Here is an 18,874-nt window from a genome sequence, read left to right on the forward strand (position 1 = left end):
AAAATAAGAGTAGAATAAAATAATGTATCGAATTGTGTGCGACTTTTCTTTTAATCAATGTCAAGCCCATGTTCAAAGGAAAAAAAAAACAAAAAGAATTTGTTGTCCTTACATGAGCTCTAAAATGAAAGCTTTATGTATGACCCTTATGTGAGATTTTATTTCTTAACTGTTGAATTTGGCTAATCAATTTGATCCGACGACTGACCAATTTGATCAAATAGTTAAGAGATAGAGTCTCACCTAAGAGCATTTCCAGCAATTAATTTTGGACTCGGGCTGGGGGAGTTTTGGGCGAAAAATGGGTTTCAACAGCTAAGGCTGGCCTGAGTTCCATGTGGGGGCCACAAAGACGGGCTGGCTCGAGGGCAGGTCCAGCCCCAGATCCAAAACGAGGGGGGTTGATGTCAGCGATGACATCAGCAACAAATTTTTTAAAAAAAAAAATCGAAAAAAAATGGAAAACAAAAAAAAAATTCATATTTTAAAAAAATAAATAGTTAGTCATATTTTTCACTTCCCACACTAAAAATCTTTTAAAAAAATATTGTCCAAATTAATTGTTTAGGTAAACAAATATGTTAAAAAACACAACAAAAAAAAAATAGTGTTTGCCCTTTGCCATGGCAACTGTTGGAAACACACATTGCTTTTTGCAAAGGCAGCCACTATTCACGTGAAAAGTAGCTGCACTAACCTCCCACTTGATATGGCAAGGGTTTCACTACTGGAAGTGCTCTAAGAGACATATATAAGACCCTCACTATAGAACCACTTGACATGGCAAGGGTTTCACTGCTGGAAGTGCTCTAAGAGACATATATAAGACCCTCACTATAGAATTCTTGATCAATCATATTGCACAGCTTCATAGTGTTTGAGACATAAAGTAAATGTACATGGGCTCCTAGCCTGTATTTTTTGGTGTGATATTTGCAGTTCAACATTTAAAACGTGGAACACATGTTCTAAAACAAAGCTATCAAAAGAAGTTGTACATCAAAAAGTAAAAAAAGAAAAACCTGTCAAAAGGAGTCGGCAAAAATGACTGCGGCTGTACCTTTCACTCCTAATTCAACATGTCATGAAAGTAACCTGACACTAACTAACGTATGCATAAGTCTGTGCAGTTGGTCAATCCCACGAATTATCTCTCTTTGTCTCTCTCCCTCTCTCTCTCGCTAGTGGGAACAGACCAGAATTTAGGATGTCGTGCTGACAACTCACAAGGAGGAGTGAGAGACATACACATAAGTGGCCCAGGCAGATATAGACTTGAGTTGAATGGTTTGCTATATATATATATTCTTATCCACAATTAGTATTGAAAAATATGATGAAGTCCAGAAGCATAAAGTTTCCAGAATGGAAAGAAACAAAAGAAAACACGCACCCATTTGCTGTAGCCAGCAGTAGAAAGGGCCTACTTATCCGTAGGCAGCCATATGAATCGATAATCGAATCCAACTCATGCCTGGCCTAGTTTTGGGTTGCAAGGGATAAAGCGTGTGGGATTTGGGTTCCATGAATTCAATTCAACCAACCCTTTCGGATCAAAGCTATTTAAATAAGAATATCTTATGAATTGAACAAATCTTTGATTCCTTAATTTCATTTATTTTTTCAATAAAAACATCAAATTTCAGTCGAGCACCAACGAAGGGCCTACCTTGCAAGATTCGATGCAAATGCAAACTCGCATTTGAGACATACAAGGGGATGGAAACGCCAAGAGGAACGACACTGGCACTCAACAACCTCCGGTCACCAAAATGAGTATCACCACACCTCTAAACCACCACTAGGTCCCAACATAACTAAATGATGCAGCGTAACAATTGAAGACAATCAAACAAGAAACCCTCAAAGTTTCTTAAGGATAAAAATAGGGATAACAACTCTAATCTCTTAGCTACATGTAATATTCTTGAAACTCTAGAATCACTAGGAATCCTAATTCGAAGCAAAATAAAAAATAAAAAATTCCAAATTTATCCTTAAAGCTTAAAACACTGATTTAACCTAGCAAACGCATTTTGGCCTACAAATCCCATACATCACAGCAAAAGGGCAAGTTTGACTTGTCTCACCGTTCTCTTCAAAAAGACCCCAAATTGGAGCTCGAGCGCAAACCTACACTAGTTGAATTTTGTTGTTTCTAGGCTTACACATATCGAACTGCACTTCTCCTCAATCATCTTGGTTAACTGTTCTACATCAGTCTTCTCTACTTCAGAAGAGCTCGACCCTAGATTTATTATCAGTATACAAATTATCATTACTATGGAACTCATGCAAGTCAGTGACATTAAAAGTGTCGGAAATTCCCATTTAGTGGGGCAAATCCACATCATAAACATTGTCGTTGATCTTCTTAAGAATCTTCTAAGAACTATATTTGCGAGGTTCATGTTGTTGTAGGTGCCCACTGAAAATATTTCTTTCCTCAAGAATACCATCAAAGTCCTCTTCGTTGAACACTTAACTTGCCTATGCTTGTCAGCAGCAACTTTGTATTTGTCATCGGTTCGCTCCAACCTTTCTTTAACATCTTCCTTCACATGTTCCGCCACATGATGAGCATCAGTGCTAACACCATGCACCTTAGGAAGCTTCATCAAGTCCACCACATGATTAGGAACTAAAGTATAGACTAAAGAAAGAGGTGACCTCCCCTATGACACCATGAACAACATTGTCATAGGCTAACTCCACTTGAGACAATGCATAATCCCATTGAAATTTGGCCTATCACTACACTTTAGATCATGTTGCCCAAAGTTCTATTCGTAACATAGTCTGTGGAAGAATTGTGCTACTTCAATTCAAGGCAATACCAAACATATCCTCCACAAGGTGATCTAAAAATGGCTGAGGAATTTGGTATCACGACATGAAGTAATAGATTTTGGAACACCGTGTAAACGAACCACCTCTTTGAAAAACAATTTAGCAATGTTGGATGTTGCGAAAGTCTTCCTACAAGTAGTAAAGTGCTTCATCTTCAAAAACATTTCATTTTTAATATAGTTGTGTTTGTATTGTGTTTTAGCTTAAGTGATTTGAATGCCAAATAGAGCAAAAAATGGCATTCATCACATAACAAGGAAATTATAAAAAAAAACAAAAAAAAATTCATGGCAAGGTCAGTAGACCGAAAAATGACATCGATCCTACACAAACCAAGGTAATATTTGTTGTGTGAAAACACTCTAAGACCTTTTCGTTCATGAACTATGCAAATACCACAAACAAGCCATGCAAAGATAAAGCACACACACCAACCGAAAAGTAAACACACACAAGGAACACAAGAATTTATAGAGGTTCGGCATTGTGCCTACGTCCTCTCTGGTGATTCCTGAGGAATTCACTAGTAAGAAAGAACCCCTTTGGTTACAATGAAAAACCCCCTTTGCTCTATCACAAATTCTAGCTCACTTTTCTCTCACTCTTGGTTCAAACCCAATTTGATGCCTTAGTTTTCTCACGTTATGAAAACCAACCGCTAAAGTGTTTATTTATAGTTCATAGGACTTAAGTACAAACCTAATAGAAATAGAAGACTTCACCCATTCCCAATAGGCTAGAAAAAACTCTAAAACCCGTGTGAAATACCAAAACACGTTGAGCAGAAAATAGATGCAGTGATCAGTCGCTTTTACCTTACGACCGGCCGCTTTTACCTTGCGACCGGCTGTTTGCACAAGAACTCTAACTTCGCTCTAGCATTGTGACATACGCTCTCGGGTTTATGCGACCAGTTATTTCTGGAACCAGCGACTGGTCGCCTCCTGCTTCTCCTTCCTATTTTCGCATCTTTAAGTGAGCCAAACTTCAATAATTTTAACTCAAACACAAAAAACTCCAACATGAACAGTATGTGAACTAGAGAATCAGTGTCCTGCCAAAGCCGGCAACATTGCTAGCAAACATTAAAGGTTCCTTTTTAAATTTTCTTTAGAGTAGAGTTGGAATTCAAAAATAGCAACAACAAAAATTGTTGAGTTTCAAAAGAAAATAGGTGAGTCCCAATATAATTTCCATTAAACTAAAGTGAATACCAAAAATTCTAATCCATTACCAAAAGTTGTTCTAGTTACTATGTGCGTTGACGTGGAAAATCTTCTTCATTTCTCATATTTCTTGGTCCTTAAGTCATTAGAGTAATTTCCTTTTTTTTTTTTTCAAGAATAAGATTTCATTCATAACCAAAAAGACATACAAAGACTGGCACGAATACAATGGCCTCATTAAAAGCTTCCTAGGAAAACAACATAGGACAAACACCAGTGTAGAAAAGAGTACCATACATGCCATGGACTAACAAGAGAGTCCGACTCAGGCCACTTTGAACCTCTATAAAGAACCTGAAAGGAAGAAAACTAAAAGAAACCAACACAATAGACCCCGCAGGAGAGAACACAATAGTGCAACTCCATCTCCACCAAAACAGCAAAGCAGAACTCCAAGTCCCACAAAGAACAAACCACCACAACATAATACCATCAAAGAAAAACCTCCTATGCACGCATAGTTCATTGTACTGAACAACGTGAGGAAACCTTCCCTCTCACGAAAGTTTCCCTGTCGCAACCCGACCAAGAAGATGCCAAAAAAATTCTCTAAGTTAATATGTTCACACTGATAAAGTTAACAGTAATTTCCTTGTTTTTTTTTTTCCCGAAATAGTAATTTCCTTGTTTTTAGGGCATTAGAGATTTTATTAGATTTTTCTAGAATCGGCGACTTGATGATGTTAATTTATTCGTCGCTAAGACCTTTTGGCTATGGAAAATTAGTATCTTTTGGTGATTTTCCATGCAATGAATTCAACGTCCTTTTTGTGGAAAAATTATTGCGGGGTTCTAAGGTTGGGCTGTCGAAGTCTGCTGCAAACCGCCCTTTTTCATGTGGTCAATTTAAATTTTTTAATCTGTTAAATAGAAAAAAAAAGACAATTAGTATACATTTGTTCTACTTTGAATTGAATTCTTCTTCTTCTTCTTCTTTTTAAAAGTTTATCTCCACGCTTTATGTTATCAAGACAAGATCCATTTTGGGTAAATGGAAACTTTTGTCTTTCGACATAATATATAAAAAAAAAAAAAAAAAACAAACCAAAAACAAAAACAAAAGCCTCTTTATTTTTTGTTCGACAAAAGTATATTTATTAAAATTATAGCTTCTCGAAGCGTGTGTCAATTGTCGATTCAATTTATTTTTTTCATTCTTTATTTTATATGTATTTATAGAGAATTTTTTTGATAAATTTAGGAAGGAGGAGGGGGGTTTGATAGTGGAGATTAGACAATGAGAGTTAGCCATGTTTACGTTTTTCCTTTTAATTCAAGGGTTGGTGATACTTCACTGCTAGCTACTGTACAATAGAGACCACCAAGTACAAAAGCACATTTTGACCTAAAAAACACCCACTGCAATTCAACCCAAAATCCATTGATGAACTATCCAAAAAGTCACAGAAAACCAAAACCCAAACGCATCTCTTGCACACTATAATAAGATTAGATATGAAACATGGAGGGAGTAGAGACGTGATGTAACTTGAAACATTTCTAGAGATGTGGGTGATTTGATGTGAAAAAAATGCACACAAAGATAGATCAAAAAAATGGAGAGGGAGGTTATATTTGGAGAAAGAAAAACAATGGAGGGAAATCTGAAGAGCAAGGGGATAGAATCGAGGGAGAGAAATGTGAAGAAAAAAAAACAGTGTTATGTTGATAAGAGTAAGACATGAGTTCACATCACATGGCCTTTGTCCTTACTTGTCCAAAAAGATATTGACTACTATTAAATAACTTTAAAAATTGTCAAACCGTTAATAGTAATTGATAATTGATTTAGGGTTGGTTTAAGAGTGCTTCTAAAAGGGTTAGAAGCGCTTTGGGTAACTTTTCTCAAGTGTTTTTTCAGTAAGTAATTGAATTTGTTTAATGAAAATTCAAGATTTTTATGATAAAAAGTACTTTTATTAGAAGTGCGTATGAGCAGAAGTATTTTACTGTTTCTTTTTTGTTTTATTTTTTTGCCGAAAGAAAGAATGAGTTTTGTATAATTTAAAAAGGCTAGTACTAGTATATAACCACACAAAAATAAGAAAACAAAAAATGCAGAGGCTTAAGTTGTAACCACTAAGCAGCAAGTAGCAGAGCTCGTGCTAGCCAAGGCCCTTCCCATCAAGTCAACATCAGATGTTACGTTGGCCCAAAAAGGAAAACCAAAATTATAAAAGTTCAAAAAAAGCCACGCAAGCCGACATCAAAGGCACAAACACAGAGAGCTGTATGGAGAGAGAGAGAGAGAGAGAGTCTACACCTAAAAAGAAATAGAAGCACGTGGGCTATAAAAATTAAAACGAGTGACAACGAGCATGACATCACGCGATTGTTATTTTGCGCACGCGTTTCTCATGCCGTTTTTTCCTCTCTTCTTCTTCTGCGCTTCTGCCTGTCACTTTGTCAAATCCCCAAAACAACACGAGAGAGACACCCCGATATTTAATCAGCTCACCCACCACACTCCTTCAATATAAAAACACCTTCTTCTTGCTCTCCTTCCTCTTCACCATTCATCCCCCAACCAATTTCATCTCTCTCTCTCTCTCTCTCTCTCTCTCTCTCTTAAAAAAATGGTTGCTTTGGACTCCATTGGCAGCGCCTTCTGCCTCTTCTTCTTCTCCTTCACCGCTCTGTTTTCTCTCTTCTCCGTACTTGTCTTCATCATCCGGATCCGGCCATGGTGCAACTGCGACGTGTGCCGGAGCTTCCTCACCTCCAGCTGGTCCAAGGACTTCGACAACCTCTGCGATTGGTACACGCATCTCCTCAGAAAATCGCCCACCGGAACCATCCATCTCCACGTCCTCGGCAACATCATCACCGCCGACCCCGAGAACGTGGAGCACATCCTCAAAACCAAGTTTCACAACTATCCCAAAGGCAAGCCATTCACCACAATCCTCGGCGATCTTCTGGGCCGCGGCATCTTCAACGTCGACGGCGACGCGTGGTTGTTCCAGCGCAAAATGGCCAGCCTGGAGCTCGGCAGCGTCTCCGTCCGCTCCTACGCGCTCGAGATCGTGAGCTCCGAAATCCAATCAAGGCTAATTCCGCTGCTGGCCTCATTTGCCGAAGACCAAAACGGCGCCGTTGACTTGCAGGACCTCTTTCGGCGGTTTTCGTTCGACAATATTTGTAAATTCTCCTTCGGGCTGGACCCGGGCTGTCTCCAGCTGTCGCTGCCCATTTCAGACTTCTCCGTGGCATTCGACACCGCGTCGAAGCTCTCCGCGGGGCGGGCGATGACGTCATCACCAATCGTGTGGAAGATCAAGAGATTCTTCAACATTGGCTCGGAAAGGCAGCTGAGGGACGCCGTCAAGACGGTGGACAGCTTGGCCAAGAGCATGATCGAGCAGCGCCGCGAAATGGGTAATTTTTCGACACAAAAGGATCTTCTCTCTCGGTTTATGGCCAACATTGACGACGATCGGTATCTCCGGGACATTGTCGTGAGCTTTCTGTTGGCGGGACGGGACACCATCGCTTCCGGGTTGACCAGTTTGTTTTATTTGCTCTCTCAGCACCCGGAAGTCAAACGAGCCATTGTAGAGGAGTCGGATCGGGTCATGGGTCGGAGTGGATCCGGATCTAGATCTTGGGTTGCGAGTTTTGAACAAATGAGGGAAATGCACTACTTGCATGCGGTGATGTATGAGACCATGAGGCTGTACCCGCCAATACAATTCGACTCCAAGTATTGCCAAGAGGATGATGTGCTGCCAGATGGTACTTTTGTACAGAGTGGGACCAGAGTTACGTACCATCAGTACGCCATGGGCAGGATGGAGCGTGTTTGGGGTTCTGATTGTCTCGAATTCAAGCCCGAGAGGTGGCTGAAGAATGGACTCTTCACGCCCGAGTGCCCTTTTAAGTACCCGGTTTTCCAAGGCGGGGAGAGGGTTTGCTTGGGCAAGGAATTGGCGCTCTTGGAAATGAAAAGTGTCGCGGTGGCGCTTGTTCGGAGGTTTGATATTCAAGTTTCCGAACCTGATCGCACACCGCGGTTCGCCCCTGGCCTCACCGCCACCGTGAGGGGCGGCCTGCCGGTTCGAATTCAGGAAAGAAAAAGCTGAGCAGCCCAACATTATGGATCGTGCACAAATATTATATATGTTTTGTGTGTATAGTCTTGTAAAAGTCCCTAGCTAGCTAGTTTAGTTAGCCTTTCAAGGGCATGGAAATTAGCATTAGTTGGCAGTAGAAGAATGCTAACTTATTACCCTAACCCATGTGGTGAAATCGTGATTAATGGCTCAAAAGGGTTTGTGATGAAGTAATTAATGTCATAGTTTTCTCATGAGTGGATCACTTTATCATACTGTAAATAATAAGGTAGATGACTCCAAACACACTCATTAAAACCTTATTGTTGCACACAACATTTGAACATTGTATCTATGTGATTTAATATGCGATAGTGCGAGATAGTGCGAGAGAGATAGACACGTAATTGTATCCGTTCATTCCAAACGTAACCACTAATTATTAAATATCTGAAAAGTATATAACCTTTTTTTAATAAAAGATAAACGGTTACATTTAGAATGCAGGATCAGACTGACAGCATGTTCAGCTCTGAGACCGTGCATCGAAGCAAGAGGCTAAATGGAGTTTAGAGGTTCTAGAGGTTTCATTTTCCAATAGGCCATGGATAAGGTGGGCTACTACCGCCCCATGATTTGCATTATTAAATCAATATTCCTTCGACAAGTATATCATGGATCATGCATGCGTTATATTATATGTGTCTTCAAGTAACATATTATTTTCTATGCACTTGAAGCGTGATATATCCACGCATATAAGTTGTTGGTGGATTCTATGAATCTATACATAAATACAATCCCACTTCAAATTGCTCCTTCCAATTGAGGTTTCAGATCCATTTTATTGAGCTGTTTCAGGCAAATTAGTGAGATTTCATGTCTCAATTGTAGGTGATGAGTTGCACGCTTAGGCGTTTGATTTTGACATTCTATAGGGCCAAACCAGATGATAAACTAGCAATTCACTTTTACCTAAAAATTAATGGCTATAGGCCAACTGCTATCTGATGAGTATATGTGCAGCACCTGGATGTTGGCCTGAGAGTAAGCTATGTGCCACCTATTTTATGCCCTACCATAATTTGTTTTTGTCTTTTTAGTAGAGTCAAGTGGATAATTAATTACGGTCAGAAGAAAAGTAAAAGATACTTATGGGTAATGCTACACTTACTACATTTTTATTTCATATTTCTATACTGTATGATGTGATATGTTCATATTATATATCATATCAATTAAATCAATAAAGTATATTTAATTGATCGTGAGCTCGGAAATCCAATGAAGGCTAATTCTGTTGCTGGCCACATTTGCCAAAGACCAAAATGGCACCGTTGACTTGCAGGACCTGTTTCGATGGTTTTCGTTCGATAACATTTGGAAATTCTCCTTTGGGTTGGACCCGAGCTGTCTCCAACTGTCGATGCCCATTTTGGACTTCGCGGTGGCCTTTGACATCACGTCGAAGCTCTCCGAGGAGCGAAGAGGCAGCTAAGCGACGTTGTCAAGATAGTAGACAGCTTGGCCAAGAGCATGATCGAACAAAAAAACTCATTTTAGGACGAAAAGACCTCTTATCTCGGTTCATTGTGAACCCGAGCCCGACCCGAGTTTTAAAAAAAAAAACTCATTTTTGCATATATTGTGGCTATTGGAAATTATGTTGCTTTTTTGCATACTAAAAAACACTAATTGTTCTCATAAGGATACACAAAAAAGCAACATAATTCCCAATTAATAGCCACCATATATGCAAAACCGAGGCGGGCTAGGCACGACACAAGTTCAAAAAAACCTCGTTTTTGCATATCGCCTATTAGTAATTGGGTTAATTTTGTAGGGATAACAAAAGAAGCAACCTAGTTGCCAATAGCCACCATATATCCAAAAACAGGCCGGCCCAGGCTAAGCACGGCAAGAAAAAAAAACTCATTTTTTGCATATATGGTGGCTAATTACCGTTATGTTGCTTTTTGGTTTTCTAAAAAAACTAGTTTTTCTCGTAGGGATAGGCCAAAAAAAGCAACCTAATTGCCAATAGCCACTGTATATGCAAAAAAGGGACAGGCTAAGCTGAGCATGACACGAGTTTAAAAAAAAATTCGTTTTTGCATATATATGGTGGCTATTGGCAATTCCTTTTGGATATATGACCATATTCGGATCTGGTCATGGGTCGGAAAAGGATCAGCACGTGGGTTGGGGTGAATTCGAATCTGGGATTGCGAGCTTTGATCAAATGAGGGAAATGCACTACTTGCATACGGTGATTTATGAGACCAAGGGCACATATGCATAACACCGAACTTCTATAAATTCTTGTGCTCTCTGTGTTTGTTTATTGCTTTACGTTTTTGGTATGTGCTTTATTATGCATGATATATAAAATCTTAAAGTGTTTTCGCACAATATAAATTAAACAAATTTTTGGTTTCATGTTACATGATATATGAGAAGAAAATTGGAGTGAGTCTTTTCCTTTCTTACATATCCTCTTAATATTATCTTTTCTTGCACTTTACATGTGGCACTGAGCTACTTCTGTAGCCAGGACCACACCCATTTGTCAAGAGCTTTGCTTTGCCAAAATATATGCAGCCATGTGAGCCCCAATGCAGGAGTTGGAGGAGCTCACCTACTAGATAGATGTTTAAGAGGTTTTTCCCTCGTGCTAACCAAAAGCTACATTGAGATCATATAATTAATAAATTCATGGATTCCTCGAGACAGGAAATATGTTATCTTCTCATAACTGTCTAGTTCTGAACCAGACGCCAAATTAATCTTTTGCCTAAATGTGCACGGCTCTGCAGTGGGATTTTGTTTCTTTCTTGACTGAAATGACAGTGGATTAATACATCTGCCCGGCCCACATCATTGGCTGGTTAAGGAAATAATAAACTGTTCATTTGTTTTTTATTTGAACTTACGATCAAATAATTACATATTCATGATCATCAATTTAAGTGGATGTGCTCCTCACTCGACACCCGAGTTTGAATCCCCGTCCCCATAATTTAGATTAGATTAAAATAGAATATCGCTTGTATAAAAAAGAAAAAAAGAGCCCATTCTGGAGAAGCCATTTATTTCAAGAGAGATATCCAGTCAGTGTAGCATTATCCTTGACAAAAACAAACGGATAAAAAAGTTAATTTGGATATGAGAGATTAAATTATGAAAATTATTCTCATTGTTAATTGCTATGGCACACATGATATCATTTGCACTCATAGAAAGTTGAAGTGAAGCAATTATAGCAAATTGATAATAATGCTGATTATAGATTTTATATGGATTCTATTCTGTATCTCAATTATTTCACTTTTTTGGGTACTCAAAATGTCCAAAAATAAAACAAAAATAAAACCTCATTTCTTTGGTACGGATCAAGAATACATTTCACACTTTTAAGCTGGCTGCACTAGATACACAAAAGAAAATCAGAAAAATAATAATAATAACAACATCGCAATGAATTAAATAACCTATTTCATCGCATGATAAAGCCATTGTACGAATTCATATGATGTTATATGTGACTCTATGTCATGTCACTTTGGCATTATATATTAAAATATTAATTCAAATAATTAGTAGTCAGATTGATAATTTGGCAAAAGAACGTTTTCTCGATATAATAATGATTTGTAAAACAAAATATGATACAATATTAATTAAACATTTCCCATGTTTTGAATTTGCAATTATTATGAATTGTTTATATAGAAATATTAGGTAGAAGGCGTGAAACAGAACTTAGATGTTGTTTTCAGTTCAACAGCATCAATAAAGCACAAAGCATGAAAAAGCATAGCGTTATTGTTAATTATAAACATGTCATAAGAGAATTTTGGCCGCCCAATATTGTACTTTATTCATATTTGGTTTTGACCTTTTAAATCTCAAAGTGGAAATCAAGAAAAGGATAGCCTAGTCAAAACACCAAGAGAGTTATTTCAAGTAATGTGGCCTATTTAGGGCCATTACCATACCGAACTGGTTTAAAGACTCTTCAGTGGAGGGCCTTCAACACAACAAACAATAGTAACAAAAGTCCATGAATTATTTTGGATTGGAGAGAGCGAGACATAAAGCAAATTTCAACTCAAGGCCACAACGTGTTTAACATGCTTCAGTAAAATTTATGGAAAGTTAGACCACAATCCCAGGCAACCATTCTTTTTCATATAAAATTATAGGGATCCACCAACAAGGTCTAGTTTAGTGGAAAAAGATCTTGATTTGCAGGCCAGTGGTCTTAGGTTCGAACCTCCATTGATAACTTGGTAGTGTGGGTGTATGAGAAACTCCACTCCCCCTTTTAGTTCAGACTAGCCCAAAGTTGAGGTTTAAACCCATCTTTGAGAATATACTGCATCTCCACTTCTAGTAAAACAAGTAGGGTAGAAGTAAATATGTAACTTGGCAGGCAAGGGAAAGTTCCAAATAAACTCCCAACGCCAACCACTCATTCAAAGAAAAAAAGGGTTGTATAAGCAGACTTTATAGAGAAAGCCCCATAGAGATAAGTTTATTCTCTCTTGTGGGGTGAATCTTTCAATAATTTCCTGAGGAGGGCATAGCATATGCCATACTAAATTCGAGCCGCTACTAATAGTTTTGATAATAGATTGAATACCAGTGGAGCAATCTAATCAAATCTAGTAAGTGGAATTGTTTGGCTGATTGTAAGACCAAATTAGTTTTTTGGTACATTTTTCACGAACAGATTAAAGCACAAAAAACTTGGGTGAAAATGAAGTTCCGGATGAATACTTGAATTATGGATCACAAATCTCAAGACTAATCCATTCAATTTCAATAGAGAAGAATCCACAAGTTCACTAGATTACCCTTGAATCGTTGCAATGTTCGTGCCATGGCTGTAGGTTCAGAAATCCAATCAAGATAACAGAATTGGAATGGGAAAACACAGCCTCATTTTCATTAAAAGAACAAAAACTACGCACAGCAAAACCTCAAAATCAGATGTTATGGTAACAGGCATACATAAGACAATTGACAAATTCGAAACCGTCACAAACTAAAGAAAACATATGGCACCAAATTTCTACAAATCAGTTAAGAAATCATCACATGGCAGTAATGACAAATTGGTATCAAGAATGCGGGAGAGACTGACTAATAGCATGAAGTTCCAAGTCCAATTAGGAGATATTTGCGTTTTTCAGAGAACTTGAGATTACCACGCCTGCAGATGTCCGCATTACATGCTCCCCAAGTATAGCAATACAAGAATCATCGGTCTTCAGATGAGGTTGCACAAATTCCCATATCTTTTTCTTTTGAATCTGCAGATAGTGATATGCAAGAACCATTAATGAAAAACAAAGTATATCATAGATGGAGAAAAATGCACCCAACTATTCCATAACAATCAAGTGCCTCTGGCCTGAAGGCAGATTCTTTTTATTTTTTTGGTCCAATTGATATTCCATTAAACAGATGGCAAGAGACAAATGCAAACCAGAAAAAGGAGAAAACTAACGACAACCAGAAAAAATAACAGAAGCAAACAACACAAAGCCCTAGAAAGAAACTAAGACCCCCAATTGACAGTAAAGATCACAGCTGTTGTCCGAGAAGGTGGCCGTAGTAAATCATGTCTTATAAAATCAGAAAAAGAGAAGATGGGGGCCTGCTAAACCCAATTTTCTGTGCATATCCCCTGTTCTGCTTGCCTAGCAGCCCAATCAACCGCAGAATTTTCTTCTCGCCCGACCAAGCTGCACACCGCATGAACATGCAAGATCTCTTTCATCAAAGGGTAAATTTCCCTTGGCTGTCTTATTTCCTTTGTGACAGACTTGAACAGTTGCTCATTATTGTTTCCATATTGACAGACTTGAACAGTTGCTCATTATTGTTTCCATATTTGATCTCTGACTTTGCCCAAATCAATCCCTTCCGCGCAGCTATAGTCTCAGCTAATAACACTGATGATGTAAAGAAGGCTATTGACTTTCCACCATGTAACTGTCCCAAAGACTCCCTGGAAACAGCAGCTGATCCTGCCATCCCTCCTGGTTCACAAGCACCATCAAAGTAGATTTTAACCTCTTATTCATTCGGAGGTTCCCACCAAGTGGATGGGTTTCTGTTGAAACATGCATACTACATTGCTCACCTTTTGACCTTACATGCTCAGCCGTTCCTTGACAACAGCACACACTTTGTAAGAGGCAGTCACACCTGGGTTTCCATATATGCCACAAGGTAAAAGGAATCCAACTCTGTAATTCTTTTCTTGCAAATCTATTCACATATGGGTGAGTAAAACTTTGAGAAGCCAGTCATCCATGGTAGGAATAGTTGATCAATCCACCTTGTAGCCAAAAGGTACCCCAAACCAAAACGCCACAGTCCAAGGACAGAGTAATAAGATATGTTCAAATGTCTACGGATACTCATGGGAGACAGGACATACAGGAGTAGTGCAGATGGATGGAATTAGTGCAGCTTCTCCATAGAAATTGACGAATCTAGAAAAGGTATCAACTTTCCAGCCTTGTGTCCACTTGATGTGAGAATTGCAGGGGTTTTCTTATCGGTCCAGCATGAGCTCTGTGATGACTAGACCAATCTGAAGGAATAGATTGATTATCCTCAGATTTTTCCCGAGAAATATACTCCTTAAAAGGCCTCAACACCCAGGTTTGAGTTCCAAAAAACTCAATGAAATTAGAAATTTTCCATTGCATACAAAAAATAATATTGATTTCTATAATCCATATCAAACTTAATTTCATTCACAATAGAACTTAGCGTCATATAAATTTCTTCCGATTCAGGATATGATTTATCGTGAGCTATAAATTTGTGAAGGGTTCCAAATATCTCCACAATACTAAACCCAGGGGACTTCTTCACCCCTCTCCTTTCCATGGCTTCTCTCAGGCTTCTCGCATCATCCCAGCGTTTCGAAAGAGCATAAACATTTGACAAACCAATATATCTACCATCATGACCTGGCTCTATCTCTATAAGCTTCCTTCCAACAATTTCTGCAAGATCTAATTTTCCATGGTTCACACACCCACTAAGTAAAGCACCTAGCATTGAAGCTGTTGGCTCCCTGGGCATTTGACATATAAATTGGTATGCCTCTGTTACCTGGCCTCCACGTGCTAAAACATCCACCATGCAAGCATAGTGCTCGCACTTGGGTTTCATACCATGTTTACCAAGACATTCAAAGAAATGCCATGCTTCCTTTACTAATCCCCCATGGGCACAAGCACTCATCAAGCACAAGTACGTTATCTCATCTGGGACAATCCCAATTATTTGCATTTCTGCAAAAATTTCAAGTGCCTGTTGAACTAATCCATGTATTGCAAGTCCTCCAATCATTGCATTCCACATCAACACATCGGATTGGTGCAGCGAACCCCCACGAAACACACCTAAAGCATCCTCTATCGCCCCACATTTTGCATACATGTCCACAAGTGATGTTTGCAACACCAAAGTTAACGGCAACTTATTCTCAACCATATAGCGATGCATGACCTTCCCTTGTTCAAGCGCGCCTAAGAGTGTACATGCACACAAAACACTCACCATAGTCACCTCATTTGCTTTAGGCCCCACAACTCGCATTCTCTCAAATACTACCAAGGCCTCCCTATAGTCCCCAGCCTTAACATACCCATCAATCAAAGAACTCCATGACACAACATCACGCTCTGGCATCAAATCAAACACTTCTCGTGCTGAAATCACATCTCCACACTTTGCATACCCATCCAACATGGAATTCCAAGAAACCGAGTTTTTCACAAGAATTCCATCGAACACCTTACGTGCATATGTGATATCCCCACAGGCAGCATACATATGAATCAAGGAATTACTTATGAACCTATCGAACTCAAAACCATTTTTAGCAACGTGGGCATGCACAGCGACACCAAGTTCTCGCTTCAATAAGCGGGCCGATGCCTTTGCAAGAAAAGGGTACGTTAAGTAGTCTGGTGAGACCCCATCACGCAACATTTTGACAAAGACTGATATGGAACGGTTTGGGTTTTTGCTCTTGGAGTAACCTCTAATAACGGTGTTCCAGTCAAAAATTGTTGGGTCGCAGAGTTGTGACAAAACCCGATATGAGTAGTCGATGTTACCCAAATTGGACAGCGCCGAGAAAGAAAGGATTTTGGACGTCAAAGACTGTTCTTGGGAGAGGCCACAAGTGAGGAGCAGTGCATGTATTTGCTTGAGCTCAAACATTGATTTGAATTTTTCATGAAGGGTCACTAGCTTTTGAATGATATTAGCAGTTTTGCAGCTTGGAAATGATAAATTCAGCATTTGAGAATTGGACACGGGGAGTACCTGGTTAGCTGTGGCAGGAGGAGGCTGATTTTGATGATCATCTTCAGATCCAAACCATACTCTTTGGCCAGGGAGTGAACCCTCAGGAGGCACAAGAAGCTCAACATTCTCATGGGAAGCATCAGAAGCTGCCATAAGCATTCCACTAGACTTAACACCACGCATGTTCCTGGGCTTCAGATTAGCAAGCACAACTACATTTCTATCCTGCATCAAACCAAACAAAATCACATTGAATACACTTTTCAAAGTGGTCATTCTCCATTCTCTAACACAAGAATAATCTCCACCTGCTCCAATTCTACATTACCCTTTGCATCCCAATTGGCTACATATAAGTTAAATTTAAGTATTTTGGGTACCTGAAGGTGATCAAGAGGAGCATATTTGACAAGGCCACTGCAGATGGTTCTGGGTTCAGGCTCGCCGATGTCGACCTCTTCGACATAAAGAGAATCAGCCTCCTCATGCCTCCATGCCTTAAGAACTCGGCCAACCCTTATGTCGAGCACGTCGGCTGCATCCTTTATCTTCTGTTTTTGGTCCTCGACGTCGCTCACCGGCGGCACTGACTCATCAACAGATGCATCGCTCACTGCTCCAGAAGCACCGGTTGCAGAAGCATCGGTGGCCGAGGCGGCGGTGCAAAAGGAAGAAGATGAGTGCCAGAGCAGACTTCTTGCAGAAGGTAGTTTGGGTTTTTTGTTGCGAAGACGAAGATGATGATAATTACCATTAATGGCGGAATTAATTTGATGGAAATTAAGAGGAAGCTCAGAATGGGCAAAGGGGAATAGCAGGCGGACGCCGATGCCAGTACTGCATTTGAAAAGGTTAGTTGCCATTCCTTTTTCCCTCTCTCTCTATCCACACTAGCTTTGTTTTCTTGTTCTTGCCTCGCTATCTAGTAGGGGTTGGCATGGGTTGGGTTGGGTCGGTTTTTGTCCCAACCTATATATAACGGTTTATTATTAGACCAATCCAACTCAACTCAACCCTCTTTTGATCAAGTTGAGTTGGTCGGTTTCGTCGAGTTGAGTATGTTTAAAAAGTTTATAAAAAAAAATTGTGAATAAAAAAAAAACATTAAAATTCAAGTTCTCATACATCCTCTATATTTAGAATCCACGCATTTCCCGCATTTCGCTTCATCTAAGCCGCTATAACAATCCAACGTTTTGATACATGACATATCAGCTATAGAATAAAATGTAGTTTTTGTATTTTGTATTTTTCTAAACTGACGTATGCCTTGCCGTTTTCTCCCCTCCTCGCTCTCACTGCTCTCCTCCGTCCCCTCGATTCTCTCTCTTGTATCTCCCAATTCCAACTTCCCCTCAACGCTAGTTCAAAACTCAAAGAAAATTATATCTAAATCAAAGGCGAAGTAAAAAAGCATCAATGAAATTTTAGAAACCCCACTATTGCTCTGCAAAGGCAGAAACAACACCCGCACCCTCAATTGAATTTCCTATTTTTCCTACAGAGCTTCAACGATTCACAGTAAAAATGCTGGAGCTTTTCTCTTACTCATGATGCGTTCAATCCTAAGTCTACAACATGGGACCTTACTAGAGACTCTCGCTTGGGCCCGCTGAGTTCTTGTATTTATTAGTACTTGTGGCCACGAATTCAATTATGAAATTGTTGAATCAAATTCCAAGTTCTCATACATGAACTTGAGATATATATGAATTTTTGGAATTTTGATTTGGGCTTTGAACTAGCGTGAGTAGTGAGATCCTGGGAAGTAGGAATAATTGGGAGAGAGAGAGAGAGTGAGATAACAGAGATTGGAAAATAAAAATTAAAACAAAATAAATTTTATGTTAATTTTGATTTCTTCTATTTTAAGTCGTAAGATTATTAAAGGTGAAAATGAAGTGAAATACGGATAAATGCGTGTACTCTAAATGCAAAGACTCGTGATTCTAAATAGAGATTGAGAACTCTGTAAGGTAGTGGCTGATCTATATAGGCTTGATTTCAACCTTTTGAGTTAATTCGCTTCTGGCTTCTCAAAGGTGTTCATACAAATTGCAATTTCAATATATAAAATTCCAGCAAAATAAATCAAGATAAAAGGCCAAGCACTTTGTCTTCATCTCCTCAAAATAACTAAGTCAAGAACTGCACCTGATCCTCTAATTCCTCTGCACATTGCCTAAAAAGCAAAGTTAAAATAAATAATCACTAAATAAGTACATTAAAACAAATAAACAAGGTAATAATAGGTCCTCAACATCACCTAATTCACAAATCAAACATAGAAGCAGATGCATAACTTACAAAAATTAAAAGTTTCAATCAAGAGAGGTTATGTCTGATTCTATTATTGGAGTTGATCCCACCTCTATATGAAAGGAAAAAGTTTAATTAACT

At 39.0% G+C, this 18,874-nt stretch overlaps 3 protein-coding genes across 3 annotated transcripts; 1 reads left to right on the forward strand and 2 right to left on the reverse strand.

Annotated features, from left to right (window-relative positions):
* Positions 1 to 6,550: 6,550 nt before the first annotated feature.
* CYP94C1 (cytochrome P450, family 94, subfamily C, polypeptide 1) lies at positions 6,551 to 8,382 on the forward strand. Its single transcript, XM_021966039.2, has one exon. It carries the CDS (start codon positions 6,653 to 6,655, stop codon positions 8,156 to 8,158), a length of 1,506 nt encoding a protein of 501 aa, XP_021821731.1. The 5' UTR covers positions 6,551 to 6,652; the 3' UTR covers positions 8,159 to 8,382.
* Positions 8,383 to 13,057: 4,675 nt separating this feature from the next.
* LOC110763322 (Nucleic acid-binding, OB-fold-like protein) lies at positions 13,058 to 17,453 on the reverse strand. The gene is made up of 3 exons (XM_021966081.2): positions 16,855 to 17,453; positions 16,493 to 16,699; positions 13,058 to 13,446 (listed from the first exon to the last, which is right to left on the reverse strand). Exons 1-3 carry the CDS (start codon positions 17,335 to 17,337, stop codon positions 13,303 to 13,305), a joined length of 834 nt encoding a protein of 277 aa, XP_021821773.2. The 5' UTR covers positions 17,338 to 17,453; the 3' UTR covers positions 13,058 to 13,302.
* Positions 13,454 to 16,486, reverse strand: LOC110763321 (Pentatricopeptide repeat (PPR) superfamily protein). The gene has a single exon (XM_021966079.2). The coding sequence runs from the start codon at positions 16,466 to 16,468 to the stop codon at positions 14,837 to 14,839; it is 1,632 nt and encodes a 543-aa protein (XP_021821771.2). The 5' UTR covers positions 16,469 to 16,486; the 3' UTR covers positions 13,454 to 14,836.
* Positions 17,454 to 18,874: the final 1,421 nt, after the last annotated feature.

The sequence above is a fragment of the Prunus avium genome, chromosome 6, assembly GCF_965620075.1.
Source record: "Prunus avium chromosome 6, drPruAviu1.hap1.1, whole genome shotgun sequence".
NCBI lineage: Eukaryota > Viridiplantae > Streptophyta > Magnoliopsida > Rosales > Rosaceae > Prunus > Prunus avium.